This window comes from Podarcis vaucheri (assembly GCF_965113315.1).
Source record: "Podarcis vaucheri genome assembly, chromosome: 5".
NCBI classification, from domain to species: Eukaryota; Metazoa; Chordata; class Lepidosauria; order Squamata; family Lacertidae; genus Podarcis; species Podarcis vaucheri.
In genome coordinates, this window is record NC_138763.1 from 41,264,338 (window position 1) to 41,291,822 (window position 27,485).

Sequence of the window (27,485 nt, forward strand, 5' to 3'; positions counted from 1 at the left end):
ATAAAGGATATGTAGATTTGTGTCATGGGCTTGCACCCTGAGTATTTTAAGTGCCTAGCAATGACCTTGACTAAGACTTTGATCCCTTTCCAGTTCTCCCCAGAGGTGCCCCCTTACACCTGTGTTTGCCTTATGAGGAAAACATGAGAAATAGGAGCCCTGTGTTTTATTTGTGATGCGCTGTTCTGCTCTTACAGACATTCAAATATAAAACAGCAAGTAGGATGGAACTGGGGAGATGCGAGGCTCTTGCCCTCCCAATGAGCCTCTTAAGGGCATATCTTACTTTCTGAACAGTGCTGCTGCTGTTGGTGTTTCCATGCTAATAGAAGCCTACAGTGACCCCAGAGCCAATGACCCAGAGACCTGCTGACAGTGAGGTTTCTATTGCCCAGAAGACAAAAGCAGCGATTGAAGACCAAAGCAGCAAAATGAGTAGCTAATCCCCTCAGCTGGACATGAATGCTGGTTCTTTTCCCTCCCCCCCCCCTTTTTGAGTCTCACTGAATTGAAGGACTCCAAACAGCTCAGCAGTTCTGTTTGCTTCAGGCCTAACAACACTTGATGTCAAATGCCTCAAGAGGTGTGTGTGTGTGTGTGTGTGTGTGTGTGTGTGTGTACCCACCCACCCACCCACCCACACATACATACACCAAGGGCTCACCCAGATTTCTTTTGTGTCATGTTTTGAGGCACAGGTCAACGCTTTAAAGCTACAAGAATATTCCACTTCCACCCCCCCCCCAATGCTTTCCCTGGGAAAAGCCATATTTAACCACTGAATCAGAGCAAATGACAATCAGATTTTCTGCAGATTGCCATTAGCTCCAATTCAGTGGGAAAATGAGGGTTTTCCAAGGGAAAGTGCCAGGACAAAAACAAAACAAAACAAAACAAGTGCAGGAAGTGTGATCAAGATTAGGACAACAGCATGCTGAGGGGAGAGGATTAATATTTTCCTCCACCACCAGGACCCTGGAAAAAAAATTATCCCCATGCTACAGATAGGGATAAGAAACAAACTACACTTAATTGGCATCAGTGAGAGATTTCCCCCCTTTGCTGTTTTCAGCACAGAGGTGAGACAGTTTTTTCCCCAGGAACATGACAGGGAATGGTAGGGCTAACTGTTCCTTCCCTGTGGGTGGGGGGAAAGGTTAAGCATCCCCATGCGCTGTGATTCTTCACCCAGGCACTGCTTCAGTTCTACTTTAAAGAAACAAACATTGACAGATTTACAAACAACATGTTTAATGTCACATATTGCTCAATCCTCTTATTTTTTGATTGAGAAAGGCAAATAAAGAAACATGGATGGGGATAGAAAATGCCATTGAAGAGTTGGGGCTTGGTGTACTGATGGCTTAACTTGAGCATAAAGTGGACATGCATAGAAGTGGTGAAGAGTGCATATCTATAGGCAAGTGGGCATTTGAGCTGCCCTGTCCCTTAAAGAGTTATTTACAAAGCTTTTAAGCTGAGATGTAACTGAGTATGGGCCATAGTAGAGAAAGGTCTATGGCACTCAAAAGATCCTACTGGAAATGGAAGAAACTGTTGTCCCATGTTGGTGAGTTTCAAGTAGACTCCACTTGGGGATCTTCATGTATTTTGTGACACCAACTTATGTCTTGGAAAACCTAAGTCTTGCATGCAACATCTTCCAGAATGACACCACAAGGTTTCTGTCCCAGCATAAGGAACCCTTGCTTTCTTTATGCAAACCCACCACAAATTCCTTTTGTACTCTTGTTGTATTTGTTTACATGCAGAGTCCATTTCACGTCACTGAACATGCAATTTTGGTTGTCTCATGACAATCGAGATATTTGCTTCTGATTGAGCTGCACATGTGGCAACTCTGATTTCTCCCCCTATCTGAGCTGCTCCTTTGGTCTTTCCACCTACCAACTTCCCCAACTGCTGTAGTGAGCAGAATTCTAGGTGTTCTGTACAGTGAGCAGGAAAAGGAGCTGACCAATATTGTTGTTGGCTCACACTAGCACAGACCACAAGTATTTTCTTTTGATACTGTGGATAGAGCGACTAGGTCACAACAATCCAGAAGTTAGTTCTGCCCCTTCAAATTCATCAAATAAGTGGGATACTTCACAGCTACAGTTTCTCCCAACCGGTGCTCCCCAGGAGGTACTCAAGGGTACGCAGTACCAGCACCTTTTTGTTGTTGTTAAAAAGTGTGGCAACTTCAGGGTGTGTACCGGCACCTATTTTTTCTAGAAAAAAAACCACTGCTTCCAACTGTTATTTCCATGGCCTGATTCAGCTAGTAAAAGGAAAGTGTAAATACTTTTGCATTCCTGTTGCTCTGCCTCTTGGCTTCAGCTGCAGAATGTTGGTTCCCAGCATCACACTTTTGTTTCTATTGAACAATCACCCTCCCTAGAGCTCATCAACCAACCAACCAACCAACCAACCAATCAATCACAGTGTTCCGGCAACTTCACTCTTCTCTGTTACTTCTGGAATGGACACCACAATTCAGCCTTTTCAAACAGCTTCAAGAATCAGTCTTAATTTCCGTCATCCCCAGTCCATCTTTTGTTTTTGTTTTTCCCTTTTAAGAGCCACACATGGGGCAGTCTCTTTCTGGTGCATGCTGTGCCCTCCCTGAGATGAAAAAAGGAGCACTGCTTTACTTCCAGAGGCACATTAGCAATCTTGCAGCTGGTTGCTCCAGCTACTTTTCTCAATTCTGGCTCTAACTGAGCAGAGGAAAATGGCTGGAGTGTTGGACTGAAGGGGAGGTTAGGTGTGGGATGGGAGTTGGTTCAGCATTTCTCTACCCACACTCTTTTTATTGTGAAATTAAGATCTTCCACCACCACTCCACTTTGTATGTGAATGAGGTGGACATATAAATAAAGGTCCCACCAAGCCGGAGTTGGTTCTGTGTTTTCAAAATTACCCAGGGTTGTATGCAATGTGTGCTAAGACGAATGTTCAATTTGTGCAGCAGAATAATTTCCTCCTCTTTCTCCCCCTCCCATCCCCCAATCTGTTTTGGGGAGCAAATATGAGGATGGAATAGGGCATGCATGGGGAGGAGGAGACATTCCTGCTGCACTAGTGCTAATCCTTGTGTTAGTGCACTTTTTAGTTACATACCACCCTCTCTTTCTCACAGTCTGCCAGATCCAATCCTGCAGGTGAATTATCCATTTACGAGACCATCTGTAGCCACTAAGACACCTTAAAATGTTTCTATCAAATGTAAAATAACTAAGCAAGTATTAGAAATCACCCCAGAACTGGCCCTACTAAACATCTTCCAAGACAATAATGCCCACTCACATCACAAAGAACTCATAACTCACCTACTCTCTGCAGCCAGAAACATCATAACCAGACACTGGAGAGACCTGTACCAAAATAGTATGGGAAACAGCCTTACTAGAAAAATTAACCAATAAACTGAAACTGACATGGGGACAAATAGAGGAAGATGCCTTCATCCTGGTATGGCTCCCCTTTATCACATATACAGCCCAACAAGACAACGACAAGAATCCACCAACAGCATATAAATCAACCTGATTCACAAACACACACCCACCCCACTCACACATGAAAACAAAGTTCACCACAGCCAATCACAAACAACCACAGCCTAGGCCAACCCCAACTTCTCTCACCAACAAAGAAACCCAAGCGGATAGCAAAGAGAACCTGCACAAACAATGCTGACACAAACCCCCACGCATATATTAAGTAAAATAGAAAAATAGCCACCTGACCCCACTCCCACCCATCATGGCCTTATCCACCACTTCCCCCCTTTTCTTCCTAATGTAACACTAATGTCTCAACAAATGAAACTGACATATAGAAAATGTAACTTGAAAAAAGAGACATCGCACATACTTTTGTAAACCAATAAATCTTTAATACATTAAAAAAATAATTCTGTACTCCAATTTATAGTTACTTGAAGGCAAAAGCACATCAATTCATAGTCACTGCCATTCATAGTCACTGGACAGCAAATTTGTCACAATATGTGCAGCGCTAAACCAGTTATACGTAGTGATTTTTATCAGATACACTTTGTGCTTCTACTCTCAGAGTGAAAAGAACATTTAATTTACAGTCCTCCCCCCCCCCCATCAGCCGCTGCTATCTTTCCTTAAAACTAGAATAAATTCAAACATGTATTGCAGCATTTATAGCTACTGGAAAGAAAAGAACAACACACCAGAGTTAGATGTATGCAGGTTTGCAACAAGGGTATTAACATGAGTCTGGGCAGAGTATGTGGTATTTTGGGGTATATGTGGTAGTTTGGGGAATTGTATTTGACTTCCAAAGTATATGTGCATCTGTCTTAAAATGTGCATGCCAGAAGCCTTTAAAAATGTATTTTTCTCAAATAAGAAAAACATAGCTATGGGATGGTCCAATATCACAAATATCCATCAATCTGAAATATACAAGAATTCAAATAGACTACACAGGTAGATAAACTTTTAAAGAAATTCAGAACAAGAACAATTATGTCCTTTCCCACATCACTGGCCTAGTTTGATGGTTCATGGAATATATGCATCACATTGGTAAGTGGAAGATTGTTAACCATTTGGTATTTTCAATTTCTTGACCCTAAATGCCTGTTTCTATGTTGGAGATGGGGAACCTAGGGTCCAACAGATGTTACTGGGTTCCACTACAGTCAGTCTGGCCAATGGTCAAGAATAATGGGACTTGTTCCATTGATGACTGTGCTACACAACGTAGGAATTGGGCCTTTAGTGTTGTGGCCCCTGCTCTTTTAAATTCCCTGCCCTTGGATATTAGACAGGTGCCATTTTTGAAGATAGATTTCTCTTTCAATAAAACTTTTAAACAGAGGCAGATTTAAAGCAGCACTACTGGTTCCATCACACTGGGTGCCACAGGGTGTCGCAACTATGACATAGTGAACTGAGCAAAACGAAAGGCGAGAGGTGCGGGGGTGCCAAACTCTGACCTTTCACAGTGTGCTGCTTTGAAGCGGAGACTTTTCTCTCTCTCTCTCTCTCTCTCTCTCTCTATATATATATATATAATTAATTTTCTCTTTTACAATTTCAGATAATTATTTTACATCCTTAAGATATCAATGACTTCCCTTCTCTTCCCATGATTCATTTTACATATCTTAAATCCCAGCATATTTTGCAAAAACTATCAATCAGTATTCCATTATTGCAACCACCAAACACTTATGAAACTGAGGCTTTTCTTAGTCTGCATCTGTATTGGAATTATTTTTTAGGTGTTTTAAATATGTACAGAGAGAGAGAGAGAGAGAGAGAGAGAGAGAGAGAGTGTTTTATCTCTTATTTATTGCTGCCCTGGGCTCCTTTGGAGGAAGGGAGGTTATAAAATCCTTATCCCTAATCTATACTTTTCAAATTTGGTTTTTAACATCCTCAAAGCAATCCACATTCATTTAGTATTTCATTATTTAGGGAGTTCTACCAACATGTGACTGTAGCAGCATCAAAGACTGCAGCTACCAGATAGCTGCATGTTGCAAAATGTCATTCTAATAAAGTGGGAGCACATATATGATAGGCTTGTCACCAATTTTAGAAGGGGTCTCAATATTAGCTGTTCATTAGTTTGTATCCGCCTGTTATTTTCTTGAATGTGTAGATTTGCTGCAGAGATCATGCCTAAGGGTCTTTCAACAGCTGTAACATTTTCTTGTTTGCCAGTCTCTATGAGATACTATCCTAGTGGCTTCATATCTGAAATATTGGGTGATGCTGCTCAGTAACAAAGGGCACAGCTGAGCACACAGCCAAGTGGGAAAATGAGGCTCTGCTCACTTGGCTGTCTCACTTCCTCTTTATATCACTTGAAGAAAAATGTCAATATAAGGCTACATTTTTAAAATAAGAAATCACAAAATAATCCACATTAATTTAGGATCTGCTTCACTAAAGCTCTCCAAAGTGCTTAATATTAAACATGCTGGTACCCCCTCCATCGTTTAATGATTTAGCTTTTGAAGAGATGCTGAAAACACACTCTATTTCAATGGGTGGTTTGTGAGAGTGCCATTTACAACAACAATTGGAGAAGGAAGCAGCTTTTGATTTCTAGTGAGCTGTGCTGGATTTGCTTCAAGACTTGAAAGAGGTTTGGAACAGGACACAGGCCAATAAGCAGCACACTGCCAAAGACATCTAGATGCTGCCTCTAAGTAGGGTGAACAGATGCAAAGGAAGACAGGGGCCCTGTACCTCATGGATGTAGTGTGTGTGTGTGTGTGTGAGAGAGAGAGAGAGAGAGAGAGAATTTGACAACCACCACTTGTCACACAAATGTGAGGAAAATGGCACCTGCTGCATTTCCCCTTTCTACTCAAATAATATAAGTACTAGAGGCTGGGCCCCTGCTCACTTCACTCCTCTTGCCAACCTCACCTATCCTCACCCCCACCAACCTCCTTCCCATACACTTTGTCAAACCCACCCTTTCCCCTTGAGATAACCAAACCTCCCCTTAGGGCTTGCCAAACAACTCCCCTTTCCCCTGCAATTGTTCTTCCACGGCTCACCTGTGCTGCCCTCCTCTGTCTTGCACTTCACTGCCCTTCTTATCCTTCCCAGCAATTTTCTGAAGGCTGCTATCATGCCGTAGTTCACAGCACTGCCTGTTGGTGACAAAGCAAACTGTTGTATGACAACAGCCTTCCCTTTTTATTATATATACATTTATACAAATAATGCATAGCCCTCTTTTATACCCCTTAAGTAAATATCACCTGGATATCCTTTTCAAATCTTATACAACCTATCCAGGGACAATGGGTATTAATTACTGGGGCTATTCCAGCTTATAGAAACAAAAGGCCAGTTAGTAGTTCCCACCAAGAATGACATTCCACTCCTCATCCCTGATTTCCCATTTTTCTTTTCCAACAGACACTCTGTAACGTAGAATCTAAATCCTGAGCATGCTTCAGCTTGCTTCAGATTTTTCAGCCCTTCATTAAAATAAATTGTATTTTGGCAAACCTTGAGGTTTCCCCAAGTATGCTAATGCTCCATTTTGTTTTCCAAGAATTCTATTTTTGCTACAATCCTGTTGATACCCACCATTTGACTTCACTATTAAGGGGAGTGATACTGTTGCAGCTTAAATATGCTGTTTGGTACTGGCATATAGATGTGTGTGTCTTTTACTTTATGTTAGCCCTGAGTTATGGGCTATCTTGAAATAGCTCTCTGGGAAGCTCTGCTGGAGACCATCTGCATAAAGCACGCAATTGCTGACATTTTGGTAATTAGCTGATTTGTTGTATGAATGTACTGTTTCCCACTGCTTCAATCAAGCAGAACTGCTGGCTGCTTTGTGGAGAACAGCTGAGACCCTTAATGATATTTCTGGGAATATTATAAATCAGAGACTATTTCTGAATTTGTCCTGTTCATCTTCTCTTGATTTTTTCATACTAATATCCTGTGCATGTGCTCCTTTTTGTGTATGTGGTCTTTCAACTTCAGCTGTACAGTGATTCAGATGCTCAAATGAATCCTTGGAAAGATACCAGCTCTTATCTTCTGAGCTTTGCTGGGGCACATGCCCAGTTTATATTTTTTAAAAAGAAAATGATTATGGAAGGCACTGAAAACAAGACACTGAAGATCATTATTCCATTATATAATTCACATTCACAGTTGAGGCTGAAATCCAAATAAAAGGCTGAGATTCAACGTGCTACTTTACCACCCATGGGTTTGGGCACTCCCTGGTGAGTTCTTGATTCCTCACCCCTTTGAACTGCAAACCCACGTGCCACATCACAATAAGGTTTTGAAACTTATCTCTGTGTTTGTTTGGTTTTTTTAAAAAAAGCATGGAGAGCTGGTGTTCGATGCAACTGTAGGGTAGGGCAGGGACCAGCACCCTGGGCAGGCAGGCAGCATTTGAATCACCTGCTGCCCCAACTAGGTGTGCACCAGTTGCTGGAGCAGCTCTATAAAGCCTGCCTGTCCTGGAAGGGAGGCGTGCCCCCGCCCTCAGAGAGGCCACCCCTGAAGGGGAGACACCAAAGGGGGGGTCATCTCTTTGGGGGAGGTGCTTCAAGGGTGGAATGAGGCCACAGACCAAGTACCAGCCACCTTGTGCTAAAATCATGGTTTGAATGGGGATGGGCTTTTAACTTGGATGGGTGTTGTTTATTTAGCGGGGTGGAGTTGTTTTAAATTGTTCTTAAGTGTTGTATGTTAATTTGTAATTTTTTGTTTTATAAGGCTGATGAATATTCTACAGCCTACTAAATTTGTTTGTGGGAGGGGGGTTATTGTATTATTTTTATTTTAACTATTTACTTGTGTTTTTACCTTGTATTTTTATCCTGTGAACTGCCCTGAAATCTTGTGATGAAGGGCGGTATAATAATAATAATAATTAATAACAACAACAACAACAATCAATCAATCAATCAATAAATAAAGCCTCCTTCAGCATGGCTTTAACATGGAACTAGCTGTAGTGTTCTTTCAGTCACAGTATTCAGTTTCTCTCACCCTATCTTTAAAACGATATAGTATAGTTGGAGAAGGAGCAACAGAGGGCAACTAATCCAACCAGGGAGACTGGTAATCCTCTGTTCTAGAGGGAGAGCTTAAACAGTTTTGGTGCTTTTTTTAGCTTAGGAAGAAAATTCAGCTAAAATAGAAAACAATAAAGGCTTGTAAAATTGTAAATATTTTCCCGCAGCACTCGATTTTTAGGGGGCAGGGCAGGGGAGGGTCATTAATGAAAGAGAACAAAAGACTCAGGACAAGCAAAAAAATCATTACACAATAAAACAGTTGGCATATATGGAATTCAGTGCACAAAATCAGAAAAGTGTAAGCAAATTCACAAAGCTCCCTGCATTATTTAATAGCAACGGCTTGTGTATTTGCCATAGACCTGCTTAAAGTAGAGCAGGGCTAGGTGGAATCTCAAGAGGCTGCCACAACAGACAAAGACATATGAGTCTTGAGACACTGGCTGTAAAACCTCTGATGAAGAGATGGGGCGTTGTCTGCTTTGTTAGTTTAAATTTTTTCTCTTAAAAATGAAATGCCCGTTGTTAGCTGTGTATGGACATGATTTTCAGCCCTCTGAATTACAAAGGGAAGGAAGCCTTTTTTCTGGGTTCAGGTACTCAGCAGGCTTATGGGGCAAAGGTTGAATGTAATCTGTCACTAAGGGACCAATTTGTGCAAAACGGAGAATTGCATCAGCTGTGACACAAAGGAAAAAACTATGATGCATAGTTTATGCATCAGAGTTATGAAGATGCAGATTGGCCTTCTACTGCAGCCTTTCTTCTCCCTGTACTTGTCTATCTTGTTAGGATTCTCAAAAGTTGCCATCTCCCCCTGTCTAGAAGTCCTTGTTCTTGTTCTCAGTGCTACAACAAATATAAAGTGAATATATTTTAATATGTGCATTCAAATAATAATCCCACACAAAAATGTAAGATGATTCATTTTGTTATGCTTCGCTTTCCCTACCTGGGATGATGCGAATCAATGGCCTCAGGTGCGTCTCTGCTTCTTAGCTTCCTCTGCCTAACAGAATTGTTGTAAAAAATACTGAGATAAGTGTTAAAAATTATGTTTAGGCTGCAGTCCTATAGCCACTTTCCTTGCGGTTAACTCACTTGGGCGGACATGTATAGAATTGTGCTGTTAAAAGTGTAGGGGAATAATTGGCTATAATACTGAATGTTGAACACTTAAGCAAAAAAACGGTCAGAATAAAAGTAAAGTCATGAATTTGTTTTTCAAGGCTGGAAGGAGTTTTAACTGAACAGTCCACTTATGGCATTTTGAGAGTCATTTGATCTTGTAAAGGCATCACCCTGCTTGCTCTGTGTTTATTTCTGCATTGATTTGCATGTTGTTCAGTTATTCCATGGCTTGCACTGCCTTTGCTTTTGATGGCTACACCTACCAACTTTATATCCCTAGGCAGTCTCCCTAGCAACTGCCACTCTTTGCAGGAAGGCTTATCATTAATTTAGGATCCAAGATGAATAAAGACATCAGAAAATAGTAGTGTGGGGTTCATTCCCTCTGGACTACTGTACAAACAACATACTGTTATAGGTAGAGTTAATTTGCTAGCACCACTGCATGGGTGAGAAGACCACCTCCTGCAGGGCAGATGTGCAAAGAATTAAGTGACTCATTAGATTCAAGCATTTAAATATGGTGCACCTGGGAGCTTTTAGAAAATCTCATGCATTGTTCCTTCATAGGCAATACATGTTAGCTTAACTGGCCCAGGTTTGTTTGTTTATTATTATTATTATTATTATTATTATTATTATTATTATTATTATTAAAAAAGCAATACACACAAGATCAGTGTATAAGCAAATAGCATACACCATGACTAAGGTTGCTGCGAGATACCCACCTTATTTATTTTGATTCTTGCTGCAACATTTCCTCTTGTCACAGTTCCATTAAATTCTCTACATCAAACACCGCATATCCTTGATGCAGTCTTTTGTTCTCCCTATATATTTTGTGTGCCATATTTTATCACTGTGTACAGCCAACATGTAATGCATCTCAGCACACAGTGGAGGAAAACAATGTTGCTGCATTTTTAACCACTAATGTATACACAATCCCAGTCTTTTCCATCTTTTGCTGTAATTTGTTGCCACCCTTCCATGCCTTCCTCTGCGTCACATTTTTTGATTCCCTTCTGCCATAAAAGAACCTCCTCTTGGCAGAGTGGAGCCTCTTTTATTTGCATGGCACATCAGCTGCCTGCTAATTCTTCACTTAGCACCATCTTCTTATTCTGAAAGGTCATTTGAATGACGCCTAAACTTATAGATTTGCTATTTTAAGGTTTGCCATTATTCTGTGTTTGTGCCTCTGTTTGCTGTCTCTTATTTTAAAATGCAATAAACAATTAAGGAACAGTCACAGAGCAAGCCAGTCTCAGTTCTTGGATTGCCATGGTAACATTCTCCACATCAGAGGAGAAGTGTGGTACAGAATTCAAAAGTATATGTTTGTTGCACTTGGATTTTAAATGACACTGAAGTGAAATCCTTGTTCTTTGGCTTGGTTAGAACCAAAAGTCTGGAAGGGTCATCAGAAGTATAGTCCAGTTGATCCAGACTCCTATAATGAGATGGTTTCCTTGTACCAAACCCATTCCTATTTTGCTTTTCCAGTTCTGTTATTGAAGTCAGTTTGATTGGAGATTTCCCATGGATTGAACATGGAACCATATGCTCTGCCACTATAAGCTATGATTGTTCCTGCAACCTAAGCACTTTGCTTGATGCTCTATTCATCAGCGGCAACAAAATAAAACAAAAAAAACGAGCTCTGTCTCTCTAGTGCCTGACAATGTACTGTAGAAGTGTGGCTATGGAAGCTACAATGCAGTCTATCTGGATTTAATCTTTATTTCTTTTCCATACCACTTTACTAAATGGCTGTTCTGAACCAGTACTTGGGTGCAGTAAGAAACTGGATGAAGATGAATAAACTTATGTCAATCCAGACAAGATGGAGGTGCTTTTGGTTTATCAACCAAACAATGCTCAGTCTGTTCTAGATGTGGTTGGACTCTCCCTAAAGCATCAAGTTTGCAGTCTGGAACTGCTTATTTATCCTGCACCATCATTAATTAATGACTTAGGTAGCCTCTCTGTGGCTTCAAGTGCCTTTTATCAGTTTTAACTTTTATGCCAGCTGTGACCTTACTTGAATTTAGATAGCTTGGCCACAATTACCCATGGTCTCAGGGGCAGCCCATCCCATTGCGCCACCTGAGGCAAAATGGGAATCACTGCCACCTGGCTCCAACCACTGCACCTCACTTCTGCTGCTGCTCCCTGGCTCTCACCAAATAAGGTGGGCGTTGGGGCACTCTTCCAAGAGTTGCCGCTCTCTTGGCTTCTCCACCCAGGAGCAAGGAAGACAAATGGTAACACTGCGTGCTGGAATGCAGCCTCCTTGGCAGCAGAAGCAGTGTCCTAAAAATTGAAAGTGTGGTCACTTCAAAATTGCCCGCAATGGACAGGATACCCCTTCTGGTTCATGGGACAGTTTGCAGGATTAAAGTGTTATAACGATAATTTGGGATAAATTCTCAACCCATTTCATACTGAGTTTGGTACTGAGTGATGAAACATTTGTATGACAGTTCTGCAACGTAGGAGGGTGAAAAGCAATTATCGCTCTCTTTAGAAGTTTGTATCCTTTGCCGAAAGTCAATCTCAATAAGCTTTCTTTTTAAGCACTGCATTTAAAAAAGAGAGAGAGAAAGAGCATGTTTTTTTCCTATTTATGGAACACAGCAAGTCTTTAAGAATTTAGAAATGTATGGATTCAGAACTATAGTACAGGTAACCCCTCATTTACAAATGTTCAGTATGTGTGTGACCCCCAACACGCGCATCACTTCGAACTTGGGAGTGACCCAAAACATCATAAAAACATCAAAAAGGGGTGGGGTGGTGGTGGCACAGGGTGTTTGCAGGCGTTTTCAGTGGTGTTTCAAATACACACACGCAATTTCACTTAATTGTATGTTGTCTTGGAACATAACCTCCGTGTAAATGGGGGGGGGGGTTGCCTGTATTTCCACACATACTGTATGTATTTTTAAAATTCAGAATAAAATGGATGGTAACGACTCCAGAATATATATATGGTACGGGCGCAGGGGCAGGAACATTGGATTGGCTCCACCACTGTGCCCACACCAAACCGAACTTCCTTCCACCCAGAGGTGCCAACTTGAATAAAATGGAGGGGGGAGGTAGGCCCAGCAACTTGGGAGGGGTGGCCCCCTCAAATATTTTATTGGTGGGGCTGAAGTGACCTTGGCTTCCAGGAGCTGGCTCCTCTGCCTCCACCTAATCCCTCTCCCTTCATGTTTACCAGCAGCAGCCTCCATGTTGGCAAGCTGGGTGAGCAATGCCACCCCACCAACTGATGCAAACCTATACTGAATTCTATCCCTAGCTGAATGTAAAAGCATTTTATGACACCCTGGTGAACTCAAAATGAACACAACCTATGAATGCTTACCCACTCCTTTCCTTTTCCATTCAGAGGTTATAGTAGTTTAATTTTTGTTTCATTGATTAATAACAAAACTCAACTAAAATTAGGGTTGTATCCAGCACTGTGCACAGTGGGACTTCCCTGTTGCTCTCCTCTCCCCAAGCCCCTGCCAAATCTAGTTTTGAGGGTTCCCCAACCCTCTAGAGCAGATTCTGAGGATGCACAGTGAGCTGCAGGGCAGAGGAGAGGAGGGGGAAGTTGCATTGAGCAAGTGGAATGGCAGCATTGGATGCAACCCAATAATAATAATAAGAATAGGAATAATAATAATAATAATAATAATAAATCAAGCAAGCAAGCAAGCAAGCAATCTTATGTGTTCCTGCTTAGACGCTAGTCTCGTTGAGTTCAATGCACCCTAAAATGCAGATGGTTCTGGGAGAAAGTGGAATGAATTGTTGTTGCTGGGGAGGGACAGACATCTCTCATGCCTTCTCTGACTCAAGGGCCATCCCTCTATAGTCTATAAGGAAGTGTTAGATGGCTGGTTAGCTAGTTGCTGTACATATGAGTCATGATAGCTTTCTGGCTGAATAATAAGGGTGAGTGGCTCACATTAAGGACACTCTGCCACTTGCTGTTTCTGACGTGTGGGAGACTCGTCATAGCTGTGTCTGCAGCTGGCGCTAGTAATTGATGCACACAACCACTGACCTTCCCATGTTTGCTGTCAGCTATGCTTATCAATTACTTCTGAGTCTCTTACATCAAGACTCATGGTTAATGACCCTTCTGTGGTCTTAAGAGCACTGCATGCTACAAAGGCAAAGCTCTGCTATACACTCATTCCATGTCTCTCTACTCAGGCCAGCACTGCATTGAATGTTTTAGGCCTATTTTGTTGCTGCATAGCATACCAGCAAAGAGAAGCACTTGGTTGCTGTAAATGGAGGCATACGGTTACCGCAGATGGATGTACAAACACTCCTTCCTATGTATGATAGGAAGCAGCACACTGAAACTGAAATTCTAATGCACATGCAACAACAACAACAACAACAACAACAACATGATGATGATGATGTAGTGCCTACACTGAACAGCTGTAGAAAACGATATACAGAGTTCCTACCAAAGGCGCTGACTTGCCCTCCCCCACATTGCGGGGGCACATCACATGATGCGTCACGTTACACATCACATGATGCATCCCGCCCCCAGCTGGCATGCGGGTGCTTGTTTGCTGGGCTGGGACCTGCAATGTTCCTACCCACAGGCTTCTAATCAAAAAGATTATGCCTCAAGGTTGTGGAATAACCTTATTTATTTCCCTAGGCTTTTATGTGCATTCTAATGCATTAATGATTTTTAAAGTATGCTGTTCATGCTTTCTTTGTATTTTATCGTGCTTTTGTAAACTGCTCCTGAAACTTCTGCTGAAACCATTTAAATAAAAATAGCCCCCCTTGCAAGGTCAGGAGCTGCTTCCTTCCCTCTCTGCATTCCCCAAGGGACATGAAACCCAACTATGCTGAGTAGCATTTGGCTGCTGACTCATTTGTAGGCTGTTTATGATCATACTCAGTGGATGAAATCACTGTCCCCACCCCCTCCAATTTGCATTGTTGTTTTAAGCAAGTTTTCTTGTATTTTTATGTAAGCATTGGAAAAACACCACATTAAAAAAAAATCTAAATAAATACACTATATCGAGCTGTGAATATTATGCAGTGGGAGCTTATGCATGTGATCTAATCCCACATCAGGAGTGTGTGTGTGTGTGTGTGTGTGTGTGTATGTATGTGTGTGTGTGTGTGTGTGTGAGAAAGAATAAAAACGAAGGGCAAATGGATGGAACTGGTTCCATAGGTCTTTCCCATTGAATAGGCAGCCTAAAGACCCAGGAAGTCAGCCTTACTTCTGTAGTCACGTCATTCATGTGCGTGTCCCTGCAGTGTGGCATCACATCATGCTAACTCTCTTTGGATGTGAAGAGCCACCTGCATTGGCTGCGTCATGATTTACATTGCTAAGACCTTTTTGGAGAAACCAAACAGATAATTAGAAATCATCCAAGAACTAGTAGCAGCTGTAGATGGCTTTAATGTCCCAGCAATCAACATATCTGCCTTCTGTGGGAGGATATCGCTGAATGGAAGAATTTAAGAACATAATAGTTGAATGTATGTCTCTGTGTTGTGGGACTATATGCTTCATCCCAGCTTCTGATTTGATCCTGGAATGCCCATATTTTCCCTGCCATTGCTTCCCCCACTGAGCTCAGGGAGGAGTATGGCAGCAGCCACAAGAGAGCTTCCATGGCCTCTCCATGGCCTCTCCACAGCTGCTGCTGCTGCTGCCGGCCTCCTCTCTTGGGCAGCTCACAGTGGCTGCTGTGATCCTTTGCATGCAAAAGATGTGCTCTCCCACTGAGCTATGGCCCTTCCTCAAATACATTGGGTGTACAAGGATAGAAGAGACTCTAGTTTTATGCATGAATATTTCCCTAGCTATTTCTTAAGCCTAGCTAGTACTTGAAGGCACTGCCCTGCAGTGTGTAGCTGACTAGTTCACATGTTTCAAGAGGAGCAGGACTCTGTCTGATGTAGCCTGGCCTATTGGGGGATCCATCTGTGGGAACATGTGGAGCACGAGCTGCCTGATAGTGAGTGCAAGTGGAACGTGTGCTCCAAATCAACAAATGGCTTTAGGGACCTGGATGCCCCAAAGCAACAATTCTTGTATTGAAACATAGAAATGCTGGTTGCCGAGGGTTCATATCATATCATGGTTTTCCCTTCTCTGTTTCTTCTTAGCTATCATTAACCCAAAGCAGCCCAAGGAGACACCAAAAAGTTTCAGCTTTGACTATTCCTATTGGTCTCACACAACAGTAAGTAGATGCTAGACTACAGCTGTGGATGCATTTGCTTTTGCATACAGTGGTACCTCGAGTTACAAATGCCTCAGGTTACAAACGCTTCAGGTTACAAACCTGGAAGAGTTACCCCAGGATGAGAACAGAAATAGTGTGCTGGCGGCACAGTGGCAGCAAGAGGCCCCATTAGCGAAAGCACGCCTCTAGTTAAGAACAGGTTCCGGTTCAGAACGGACCTCTGGACCGAATTAAGTTCATAACTAGAGGTACCAACGTACTATTAAGTTGGCTTAGCATTGGGCTTGGATTTTGTAGTTACTGTATAGTGAGATGTTCCTGAATAAATATTTGTCTAAAAATAATTCAAGGCAATTATTCAGTAAGTGCTTTTGAACAAGAAATAATTTTGAGGAGTAATCACAAGCAATTCATGGACAAATAGTGGGGAAACTGTGACTTAGCTGCTCTCTGTATTTGCACAGCTGGGTTTATGGGCCTTTTTATTTTATCTGCCTAATATATGCTCCAAAAGACAGGGAAGTGTTGAGTGCGGCATTGGAGATATTCATCAGGATAGTGCTGTTCAACATTACGTAAGCTGGAGTCAAATGCCTCAGTGATTACTTCAGTTACAATACTAATATAACATTAATAGAAATCTTTCTGAGGCCCACCATGTCATAACAGTGGGTCAACTAAATATAGATCAGATATAGGATTATTATTATGTTGTACACTTTAGTGGAATTCATGCCCAAGGCCCCTTAGCTGCAGGGCAGTTTGAGTTGCCATTTTCCAAATGGCTACATAGCGCTATGCATTATGTCTTCTAAGCCTTGAAATAAATGATTTGAGAAGATCCTCCTCTGCTGGAAGGCTCCAAATTCCATCCTGAGTTCTTATTTTTGCTTCCATAATTGCTCAGAAGTAATAGCACACAAAAAAATATTCTGATCAAACTGCTCCAATGTGAGGTCGTAGTAATTCTGACATGTTTTTAGAATAATTATTGGTTAAAAAACAAATGAACAGCATGCCATGGAAAGGGGAGAAAAGTTCTCTTCTTTTCTCTTTTGATGCTTTCTCAGTATCCCTCATCTTTTTCTTAATAGCCTGAAGACATCAACTATGCTTCTCAAAAGCAAGTGTACCGGGACATTGGAGAAGAGATGCTGCAGCATGCTTTTGAAGGTTATAATGTCTGCATATTTGCCTATGGCCAGACTGGGGCTGGCAAGTCCTACACTATGATGGGCAGACAGGAGAAGGACCAACAAGGCATAATCCCCCAGGTAACTATAACAACAAGAGAATGCAGCTAGAAACTAACAAGCAGGTCCAAGAAAGGGATGTTTGGGGTGGAATTTGGAAAGTGAATAACTATAAGAAAGGTAAGGAGTGTGTGGGACAGTTAAGTTGCTGAGCAGCAATAAAGAGAGTGTGGAAGTCCATGGGCTCATTGAGAAAATGGAAAGACATAGTACCACCTAGTGGTAGGTGAGTTAAAGGGGACACCAATAATATCTCTGGGGGGCCATAACTGAGCTGAAGGGCAGCGGCTACTGATTCAACCCATAAGGGAACCCAGGAAACCATGAGGGAAGACAGGGAAAGAGAGAGCATGGGCATTGGAGGGAGGATACATTTCATTATTTTGCGAAGCAGCACAAGGCTAAGGGCCCCTGTTGACACCTCTGTCCATCAGTTGGCTGAAGTAAACCATTGACTGGGGGCGGGGGAAGGAGAGCCTAGAAGGAAGGAGCAAATGAGAGAGCGCTCAGGTCTACTGGCTGCGGCCTGTACCTTTAAAAGAGATTTAGCTGAAAATTTACTCAAAGCTACCAAAATTGGCTTTGTTTCAGTGAAGGGATGAACTTATATGTGGAGCCACCCTAGCTATATCCCAGCTATCCCAGTGATGTAGATTTTCTTGTTCAACAAACATCTAGATAGAAATCTAGGCAGCTGCCAGATTATTGATAGATTCTGAGTAAATGGTACTATTGTCATAGATAAATGCAGCTCTTTTTCTTTCCTTCTGATGTTATGCAGCTTTGTGAGGATCTTTTCTCTCGAATCAATGACACAACGAATGACAACATGTCATACTCAGTGGAGGTAAGAACTGATACTTGGTCATCGTCTATACTTCCTTTGGGGCAAGATGGAATATAGGATGGGTTCTCTGAGCATGAATGTAAGTCGTATCGGCGTGTGGAAACACAAAGTCATTGGATTATGAATTGACAACAACAAAAGTTACAGAATAGTGTTCTACTAAATTCTTGGGTGACCAGGTAAAAAAGAAGACAAGACTCCTGACCTTTAATAGTTGTTTAGAAGAAAGGATTTCAGCAGCTATGGCTTTTTAACGCGAAATTCCCTTTTCTACACAACTGTTAGGTGAAGCAGCCCTGTCTTCTTCTTTTTATCTCTCCACCCTAGGGGTTCACCGTGTTTACTTTTAGGTACAAATTTAGTGGGCAGCAGCTGCCTTAGGGTTCACCCCCACTTCCGTTCGCCCTGCTGCTTTCCCCCAGGAAAGCTCGTAGTTTAGCACTGAATTGGAACAAATGGCAGTGGCGTTTTCTGTGGATTGCCGTTCCGATTTAGTGCTAAGCAGCAGGTTTTCCAGGGGGAAATGGTGGGGCAAAAGCAAAACTGCTTGGATAAGCAGCAGTGTGGACAAGCCTTTAGTCAGCTTTCAGTGTTAACCTGATGATCCTACACAGCCGTGTTCCCTCCTCCCCTTATCGGATGAATAATATGCAACTCTGCTCACAAAGCAGCTCCCTTTGAAAATCTGCTTCCAGTGTTTCTGTTAGCACTATCTGCTGTGCATATTTCTTTTTACACATCTGTCTTCAGGGTTTGAAAAGCTTGTGAAGAGAGTACTGGGTAAAAAGTACAATCCAAAGAAAGTTTGAGCTATCAGTGGAACACAGAGCTATCAGGTGCTTAATTATTTGGAAGTATGTCCCATTGTGTTCAATGGGCTTTACTCTCAGATAAGTGTGCACAAGATTCTGCTTAATTGTGTTCCTAAACCCCTTTGATCTGTTTGTAGATTTTTCTTTGTGAGGTCTTCCCAAAGAACTTCTCCGCAACTCACTGTTTGGAAATAATATATTGTAGGCTGAGGTCAGAGGGGTTTTGTTTTATTGTGTTCCGAAGAGATAACTTGCACTATGTGTGTATCAGGTAGTGTCCACAAGATGTGCCCTCTCCTATGCAGCTGTGCTTATGTTCAAATAGATCCAATTTTTCAGTACATAATTCTCATTGTCTGCACATTGTGCCCCACAGGTGAGCTACATGGAAATATACTGTGAGCGTGTGCGTGACCTCCTGAACCCCAAGAACAAAGGAAACCTGAGGGTGAGAGAGCACCCACTCCTTGGACCATACGTCGAAGATCTCTCGAAACTAGCTGTCACATCCTATAATGACATCCAGGATCTGATGGACTCTGGAAACAAAGCCAGGTAAAAAACAACAACTGCAGGAAGGCCTACCTCATTCTCCTGTGTAGTCATGAATATAATTGTTATTCAGAGCTCTTTCCACCAGAGGTCTTTGTGGTAAGGGGGGTTATTGGGGAGCTGAGGTTGCCTAAGGGGACAGTTGATGGTACTGGGACACGAGGACCCCCTAGCAAACCCGTGGCCCTCTAGATGTGATTGGACTACAACTACTATAAATCTCTGACCATTGACAATGATGGCTGCAGCTGATGGGAGGTTCACAGGTTTCCCATCCCTGTTTTAAAGAATTGCTTAAGCACTTGAGCACTGTTTAGAGTCTTAATTACCAGCCTGGATTCCTGCCTTGTCAGCCTTGCTTCCAAATTGAATGAGGCTTTTGAGACCTTGGAGAAAGACCTCCTTATAGCATTGGATCTTTGCAAGTAGAAAGTGAAACTTGGATTTCCAACTTAAGCAGAAATAGAAATTTAACACTTCACTGTTGTTCTTGCTCAACAGGACGGTGGCTGCCACCAATATGAATGAAACCAGCAGCCGCTCACATGCCGTCTTCAACATTATCTTCACCCAGAAACGGCACGATGCAGAGACTGACATCACCACTGAGAAGGTGAGTGTAGGCAGACCATTAAAAGTTGGTGTTCCTGCCAGCAGCACAAGAGGTTAGGGATGGAATGGGTGCAGCCTCCTGCCACCTTCCTTGTTATAACTTCACGGCCATGACTCAGCCTCTGACCTCAGCTGGCTCTTTAGCTAAACAACATGACTCAATGGAATGGGGGCAAAGATCATCATTGTACAAAAAAATGAGGTGAGGATAGTTTGATGGGATTGCTTAGAAGACGAACCTGCTATTCTTTAATCTTCCTTACATTTCCTTTGCAAAGCCCTCCACCCACCAATGAATTAGACTTGGGTCTGGGAATAAAAATAATAATCAAAAATGCTCCAGCTTTGTGTTGTCAGAACTTCCACCAAAATATATAGATACTAGGAATGTAAAAAGAGTGGGATCATAACAAAGGTCAATCTAACCCAGCAACCAGATGTTTCCAATAAGCCCACCAGCAGAGCTTAACGGCAGTAGTCCTCTGCTGCTGGCTCTGACTATGGTTATTAGCCTTAAGGTCTATGCACCTTTAATGGGTCTGGATGCTCTGGATACTGGATCCTCTGGACTGCTGCCAGAGTTGGGACAAATGTGGCCATCATGGAGAGTCCAATTGGGCAAGCATCTTGTGTTGTTATGATTTATTGGTTGTTTTATTGTACATTGCCTTGAGTTTTGTTATTGACAGAAAGGAAATGAACAAGTTTTAATTTTTAAAAACATTGGAAAAAGCACAGAAACAGTTCTCAGTTTAGCCTGTCTAGTCAGCACTTCTGCGATGAGTGGAGTGAAGGATTTCCTTCCGAATGAGGTTCTTAAAGCTTCCAACATCTCGACTTCATGTGGCCCTTCTAGTTTCATGACAAGCAAGAGTTGGTATGAGTCCAACACTTTCATTTGAACAAAGCATTTGCTGCTAAACTGTTGTGCCTTTTTATGAAACATCATCGTGGTCATGCGTTCTATTTCTTTCCTGCCTTTCTTGCATCAGACTCAAAAGTGGCATATGTCAGTACCTAGGTGGCCTCTTGTTCAGGTGGTAGATATCATAGGCAACAAGTTCCTCATCTGTTTTTCTGATTTCAGGTCAGCAAAATTAGTTTGGTGGATCTTGCAGGGAGTGAACGAGCTGATTCCACAGGAGCAAAAGGCACAAGACTGAAGGTAAGAGAAGAGACCAAATTAAACTAGAAATGGATGCATGTGTCTTTATTGCATGTAGGATTGGGTACACCAAGCCTCTCAGATACTATGGTATAAGGTTATTTCTTGGAAAATACCAAAAAACCCCTGAAATGTCTGAAAGTGGCCTGGTAATTATCACTGTTCATGTACCAGTCCTTTTCTGCAGTCCATACTTGCTCATATTCCATTCTTTTCCATTTCAGTCATTTTACTGCTGGTTCCTTATTGCCTAACTATTAATGCCACCCCATATTGCTGCCCTTCATTCATTCTGGTTGAGATACAGGCAAAGCTGTCTGTTACTGCATGGGAGTGGAGTTTCACCAAATTATTATTATTGTTACTGTTGTTGTTGTTGTTGTTGTTATTCAGGCAGTAACTTCTCAAGGGAGTAATTCTTAATCCTGATGGTTGTGTGAAGCAGAATGTCCTCTGTGGTTGAAATTTCTTTGTGAAAAGTTTGTGTTGGAATTAGTTGCTCCAAATAAGGATTGTCTTGTTCTTACAGGAAGGAGCAAACATCAATAAATCACTCACTACTCTGGGGAAGGTGATTTCTGCTTTGGCTGAGATGGTAAGGATTGATAGTTATGAGTTTGTATACAGAGTTTACATCTCTCAATACATACTCTGCAATGCTTCACTAGAATTGCTCAGCCTTTGGTCCCTGGAGAAAGCTATAAATCTATTATTATTATTATTATTATTATTATTTATTATTATTATTATTTCTATACTGCCTATCATCTGAGGATCACAAGGCAGTTTATGGTATAAAAACACAAAAATGCATACCATAGTAACAAACAAAAGCAATATTCTCCCCTCTACAGTTTAAAAGACCATAGCTTGTTTAATTAGCCAAAGGCCTGAGAGAAGAGGAATAAAGTTTGGGAGATGCCCTGTGTTTCAGTTTGTGGAAGATAAATATGCATGTGAAATTAGGCTTCTTTTTTTAAGCCCCCGTCTCCTTATGTGCTTTTTGGGTGGGTGGGGGAAAGGAATGTGATAATCAAAACAGGAAATTTCCAATACATTTAAGTTTCTAAAATTAAGTCTAATGTCCAAAAATGTTATGTGAAAAACAAAACAAAGACAGGAAATTTTTGTTAATTGCTTCTTTAAAAATTGAAATGCCAGAGAACTATATTTGTAGAGAATAGTTATTTTTGTTTGAAAACATTCTGGCAGCTCCTAATCATACAAGATGTAGTTGACTTGAGCTGAAAGGTCTGAATACTTCAGGAATGGATCTTAGTGGGAGAAAACCTTTGTATAGCTGACATATGCTCCTTATTTTGTCAAGTCTAGCACCCTAACTTCCACACCACTATAATTCTATGAACCTTACCTCTGAACTGTAATGGGCAGAGCAGTCATAAGACTAGGTTGGGGAGTATCAATGTGGAGCAACCACTGCTTCCCAAACTCTGCTGCTTGTGCTGACTAGGTCAGAATATGTCTCGTGCTACACCAGCTTGAGGCTGGCACAGCAGAGAGGCCTCAGAAATGCTCTCCATCTGGACATGTGGGTATTATATCTGGCTTGTGAGAAGTCAGGACGTTGGTCCCATTTTCTTATTTCAGTTAGTCCCCAAATCCAATTGTTCTTTTATTTGACCCATGTTAGTAATATATGTTCATGCAACTCTAATCAGTATCTTTGGTTTCTTTTCAGGATTCAGGACCAAATAAGGTAAATGCCTGTGCTTTGGAGGTGGTCATAGGAATGAGCTGATCTCCCTTGTTCTCTTCCATAACTAGCTTGGAGACATAGGTGCTACCTCGTGCCAAAGATTGTGGGTGCCCGCAACAAAGGGCTTCAACTTTGCCCGTTGATTTTGTGGAGGCCCACATCTTCCTGTGGCTGCAGCTACAATCCTATACATCTTCCAGATGTACAGTCATACCTCAGCTCCCGAATGCCTTGGGAGTCGAACGTTCCGGCTCCCAAACAATTGAAAACCAGAAATGAGTGTTCTGGTTTTCGAACGTTCTTTCAGAAGCCAAATGTCCGACTGGGCTTCCGAATGCAGCCAATCAGAAGTCGCGCTTTGGAAGTCGAACATTTTGGAAATCAAACGGACTTCCGGAATGGATTCTGTTCGACTTCCAAGGTACGACTGTAATGGAATTTACTTCCAAGCAAGAGAGGAAAAGTCTATGTGAGCACATCACAGACTTGACATGCTAAGCCTTTGTTAGCATTTCTATCCCCTCCTTTGTCTAACTGACACACACATACTTGTCTTCCTTCCATACATGGGTGTATTCAAGGGAGGGGGGCAGGGGGGCAGTTGCCCCCCCGGTCAAGTAAAACAATAGAAATACTTAATTAACCGGCCAATCAGGTCAGTTCTGCCCCCTAACAGAAATCTTGGCTACTCCATGTAACCTTTTAAAAAGCCAAACATATTTTTTTCTGGTTAGCTGCAGCTGGTGCAACTAATGGGCTCTTGTGCAGAGAGCAGGGGTGGTATTAGCAAGAGAGGCACAGGTGTTTTCCCATGTGCTCCATGGTGCCTGCCTGAAGTTCTCAGTTTTGTTTCTCCTGGTAGTTGGAACCTTAAATAATCAAAATGATCGAGAAGAGACAGATCCAGCCCATTGTTATCTCCCACCCCATAAAATGACCTAGATCCTAACACACTTGCCATGGATTCAGTGGGGCTTACTTCTGTGCTGAGGATAGGTGGTGGGTGGGAAGTGGGGGGGGCTCCTTCACGATATATCGCCCCCTGTCATCAGTCATGTAGGACCACCCCCAGGAAACAGTTCCACTGCATATGAGTGCACCTGGGATTGGCCACTCAAAACAGTGCTGAATTCAGAGTGAAACTGGCTTTGGGGAAACTGCAACAAAATGCAGAATTTCAAAAGAAACAAGTGAATTCTGGGTACTATGTACATGGATTCAAAGAACAGGGGTGTACATATGCTTGATGTTCTGTCTTCCTTGGATTGGCAAACACTTTCAGAATCAGAAGTGTATGTTTAATTGTTGTGTTCTGTCCTCCCTGTAGAATAAGAAGAAGAAAAAAACAGACTTTATTCCATACCGGGATTCTGTACTTACCTGGCTGCTCCGAGAAAATCTAGGTACTTTGTTCTCATGACTTATCTTAGATCTATTCTTAATCTCTGATTTCTTGACAGTGGCCCTGCAGGTTGTTTATTGTAAGACTCCTTCTATTGGAGGGGTGGGTAACACTCCAATAAGCAGCACCATTGCCAGAAATTTCATTGCATCAATATGGTCAAGCATGGATAGTGCATTGCTAGTACCCAATTTTTCTCCAACTCGCACAACGTTTGGGTGACTGATGAGGCTATCATGGTGCTTGGGGCAGTTTTATTGTTTGCTCATACCTTGTGGGCAAAATGATATGGTGAACATGAGAGTGAAATAATAGTTATACAGGAAGAGTGTTAGAAAGGAAAGGAAGGGAGCCAAAGGAGAGATGTGGTATATAACTTTATATTTGTACCAGACACTGTTTTTCTGTGTTAATTTCCTGGGCAGGTGGTAACTCTCGGACTGCTATGGTTGCTGCTCTCAGTCCAGCTGACATCAACTATGATGAGACTCTCAGCACCTTAAGGTAGGTCCCATGCAAGTTTTCTCACACTCTGAATGGGGCCAAGGGGTAAAAGATTCCCCTTTTGAAATTAGACTATGTTGCTTGTATGAGACTACTCTCAAGATGTTCCAGGAGGAAAACATGTTTGGATACTGAGTAAACAGGAACTCTTCTTTTCCAGTGGATTATTTTGGGAGTATGAAGTAAAAAAAAAAATTTTTAATGGAAAATCTGGATCATTCAAGTCTGGAAATGCAGGTTTGCATATAATGTTCATATCACAACAATTTCAAGTTGTTTCCACAGAAAAGCACTGAGCGTATATTAACTTACTGCCACTTTGGTCACTTGATTAACCCACAGTAGTTTCACAATAACAGCAGTGGTGAATATGTGCTTTTGGAGCCTGGAAAAGCATGCTGATACACCCTGATCAGATACATCAAGCAGGAAGAAAATTCACATGGTGAAAAAAGAGCCTGATTTTATTGTAGGAGCTATGCAAATAAAGTTGAATGAAGTTATCCATGTATGTTCTCCTCCTAACATCCTATCCTATTTCCACCATTAATAACATCACCACAGTTCTTTGCTAATAGTGTAGCAGAGCTCCTTCCTATGGAAGGCCCTGAATATGCTTTGCTGTTAACTAATGTTGTTGCCACAGGAACAGTCTGAGGTTCCACCACTTCTTCGTCCGTATCGTTGTCCTTCAGGAATTTCACTGTGCTATTATTATCAGCTTGACTCTGCATAAGAGGGATGAAACATCCCTGTTCACTTGTGAGCAGCCCCTCTCGATTCAGACTGCCAGACTAAGATGCTTTATTGATGTGTCTGAGGAGGCCAGATCCTCAGGCTGCAGCAACTGAAACCAATCCCACAAGTTGTCATTCGATGGTGCTCCGGGGACCTCCAATGGAGCCAGACCAATTGTGGCATCAAGCTCAGCATGGATCTGAGTGATTCTGCCCTCAAAGTAGTTCACAAATCTCTCACAGCAGACTAGTGACTGGTCTGTTTTCAGTGATACAACCCAGGTCTGGGCCTGCTGGTTCACCACTCTAAAGAGCTCTGCTGGCGATTCTCTTAGAGTGCAGTAGAGGCCAGGAAAGTCCCAGTATGCTCCCCTATCCAGGGCCCTACAGAATCTCTCTTCTATACTAGCGGTGTAATCATATTTTGTATTTCCTGGTAGTAGTAGTAGTATTGGCAGTTTTCAGTTCTTACCTCAAATATTTCATTTGTATGGTATTTGATCTTATTTTATTATACACCATTTTTGTAACTTTGGGTTATGAAGCAATTTACAAATCTGCAAATAAAATAAAAAAGTGGCATGGCCCTGAATGTTTTTCTCCAGCTTGGGGGCGCGTGTGTGTGTGTGTGTGTGTAGTGATGGAGGCAGGTGGGCAGGTAGGTCAATGGAAGGGGTGTGGGGTTGGAGGCTCACCAGGGTGATGTGCGAAAGAATTTATCTCTCTGTGTCCTTGGTTACCAAAACTGAGTGTGGAACGAGGTCTTGTATAACTCAGAATTGGACTGGAATTAACTGAGCTATTTTCTGAGTTTGGGAGGGAAAATAGCTGGGTTTTCTGAGGCTGAATGAGGAAGCTCACCTCAGTGTTCTTCCGTAGAAGCCACACAGCATGGCACTGTCAGCAGCCCTTCCTAGTTTACCCAGAATGAATCTTACTCCTACAGGTATGCTGACCGAGCTAAGCAGATCAGATGCAATGCCGTCATTAATGAGGATCCTAACAACAAACTGATCAGAGAACTGAAGGATGAAGTGGCTCGCCTGAGAGACCTGCTGTACGCCCAGGGCCTGGGAGACATCATTGACAGTATGTTACATTTCTACGCATTGGACTGGGACTGGCATTTATCCCCACGTTGAATAGAACAAGATCCACCCTCTGTGTGGTTTCCCTTTTTGCTTGATAGCCCTCCTCTCCTGCCCTGCTGCGAAGAAGGTATAAGGGTCAGGTCACATGTTATAGCCACCATGTGGAAGCTAAGTCTTTGCATACAATGGCTGTGTCAAGTGTGCTCACCACTACAGGTTATTTTTATCACATCACTACAAACAGTTGAACAAAAGATGTGCTCTCACATGGTGACAATTGCTCAATCTAAGTATGAAGCTACTGCAAATGAATAACTCACTGTGTTGTCACACCTGCCAGATGGAAGTAATATGGAAAATGACCGCAAGGCAGCTCTGTTCTTGGGACTCGCTCATCTTTTCCTTCCCCATTGTTTCCTCCTGATTCCCTAAAAGTATTATCTGTCTTTGCACACCTGGTTTCAGGCACATCCCTCTACATGACCCATAGCTTTTTACAGGCCCAGTCATAGGATCAGTCCTTTCTTTATGGGGGGACGCAGGGGTATGCATGCCCCTAAACATTTTGTGAATCTAAGTTTGGCCTCATTGAGGGGCAGTATTTCAATATGAGTAGGAAAATAAGAGCACCCCTAAACATTTTTATTTTTTTCCGGGGGGGGGGGGACACCACTGCACAGGATCATAGCAGTATTTCAGTTCTCCTCCTGTCTGACTTGGGAGAATTGTGTCACCACATTATATTGCTGCGGTAGCTTCCTATGCTGTGAATAAGGGAGAAATAGTTTGACGTGAAGGATATGCATCTCAGGGCCTTTCCTGCCAATAATATAAATTTGAGC

The 27,485-nt window shown here is 42.2% G+C and overlaps 1 protein-coding gene across 18 annotated transcripts in view; it reads left to right on the forward strand.

Moving 5' to 3' along the window:
* KIF1A (kinesin family member 1A) overlaps nucleotides 1–27,485 on the forward strand; it is a 115,167-nt gene that overhangs the window by 16,908 nt on the left and 70,774 nt on the right. For all 18 annotated transcript variants that reach the window (XM_082221672.1, XM_082221682.1, XM_082221683.1 and 15 more), the window contains exons 3-13: nucleotides 15,872–15,948; nucleotides 17,046–17,225; nucleotides 17,986–18,051; nucleotides 19,240–19,418; nucleotides 19,917–20,028; nucleotides 21,115–21,192; nucleotides 21,722–21,787; nucleotides 22,892–22,909; nucleotides 24,237–24,312; nucleotides 24,737–24,815; nucleotides 26,499–26,641. In XM_082221672.1, the coding sequence (XP_082077798.1) occupies nucleotides 15,872–15,948; nucleotides 17,046–17,225; nucleotides 17,986–18,051; nucleotides 19,240–19,418; nucleotides 19,917–20,028; nucleotides 21,115–21,192; nucleotides 21,722–21,787; nucleotides 22,892–22,909; nucleotides 24,237–24,312; nucleotides 24,737–24,815; nucleotides 26,499–26,641 (1,074 nt within the window). The remainder of the gene's footprint in view (nucleotides 1–15,871; nucleotides 15,949–17,045; nucleotides 17,226–17,985; nucleotides 18,052–19,239; nucleotides 19,419–19,916; nucleotides 20,029–21,114; nucleotides 21,193–21,721; nucleotides 21,788–22,891; nucleotides 22,910–24,236; nucleotides 24,313–24,736; nucleotides 24,816–26,498; nucleotides 26,642–27,485) is intronic.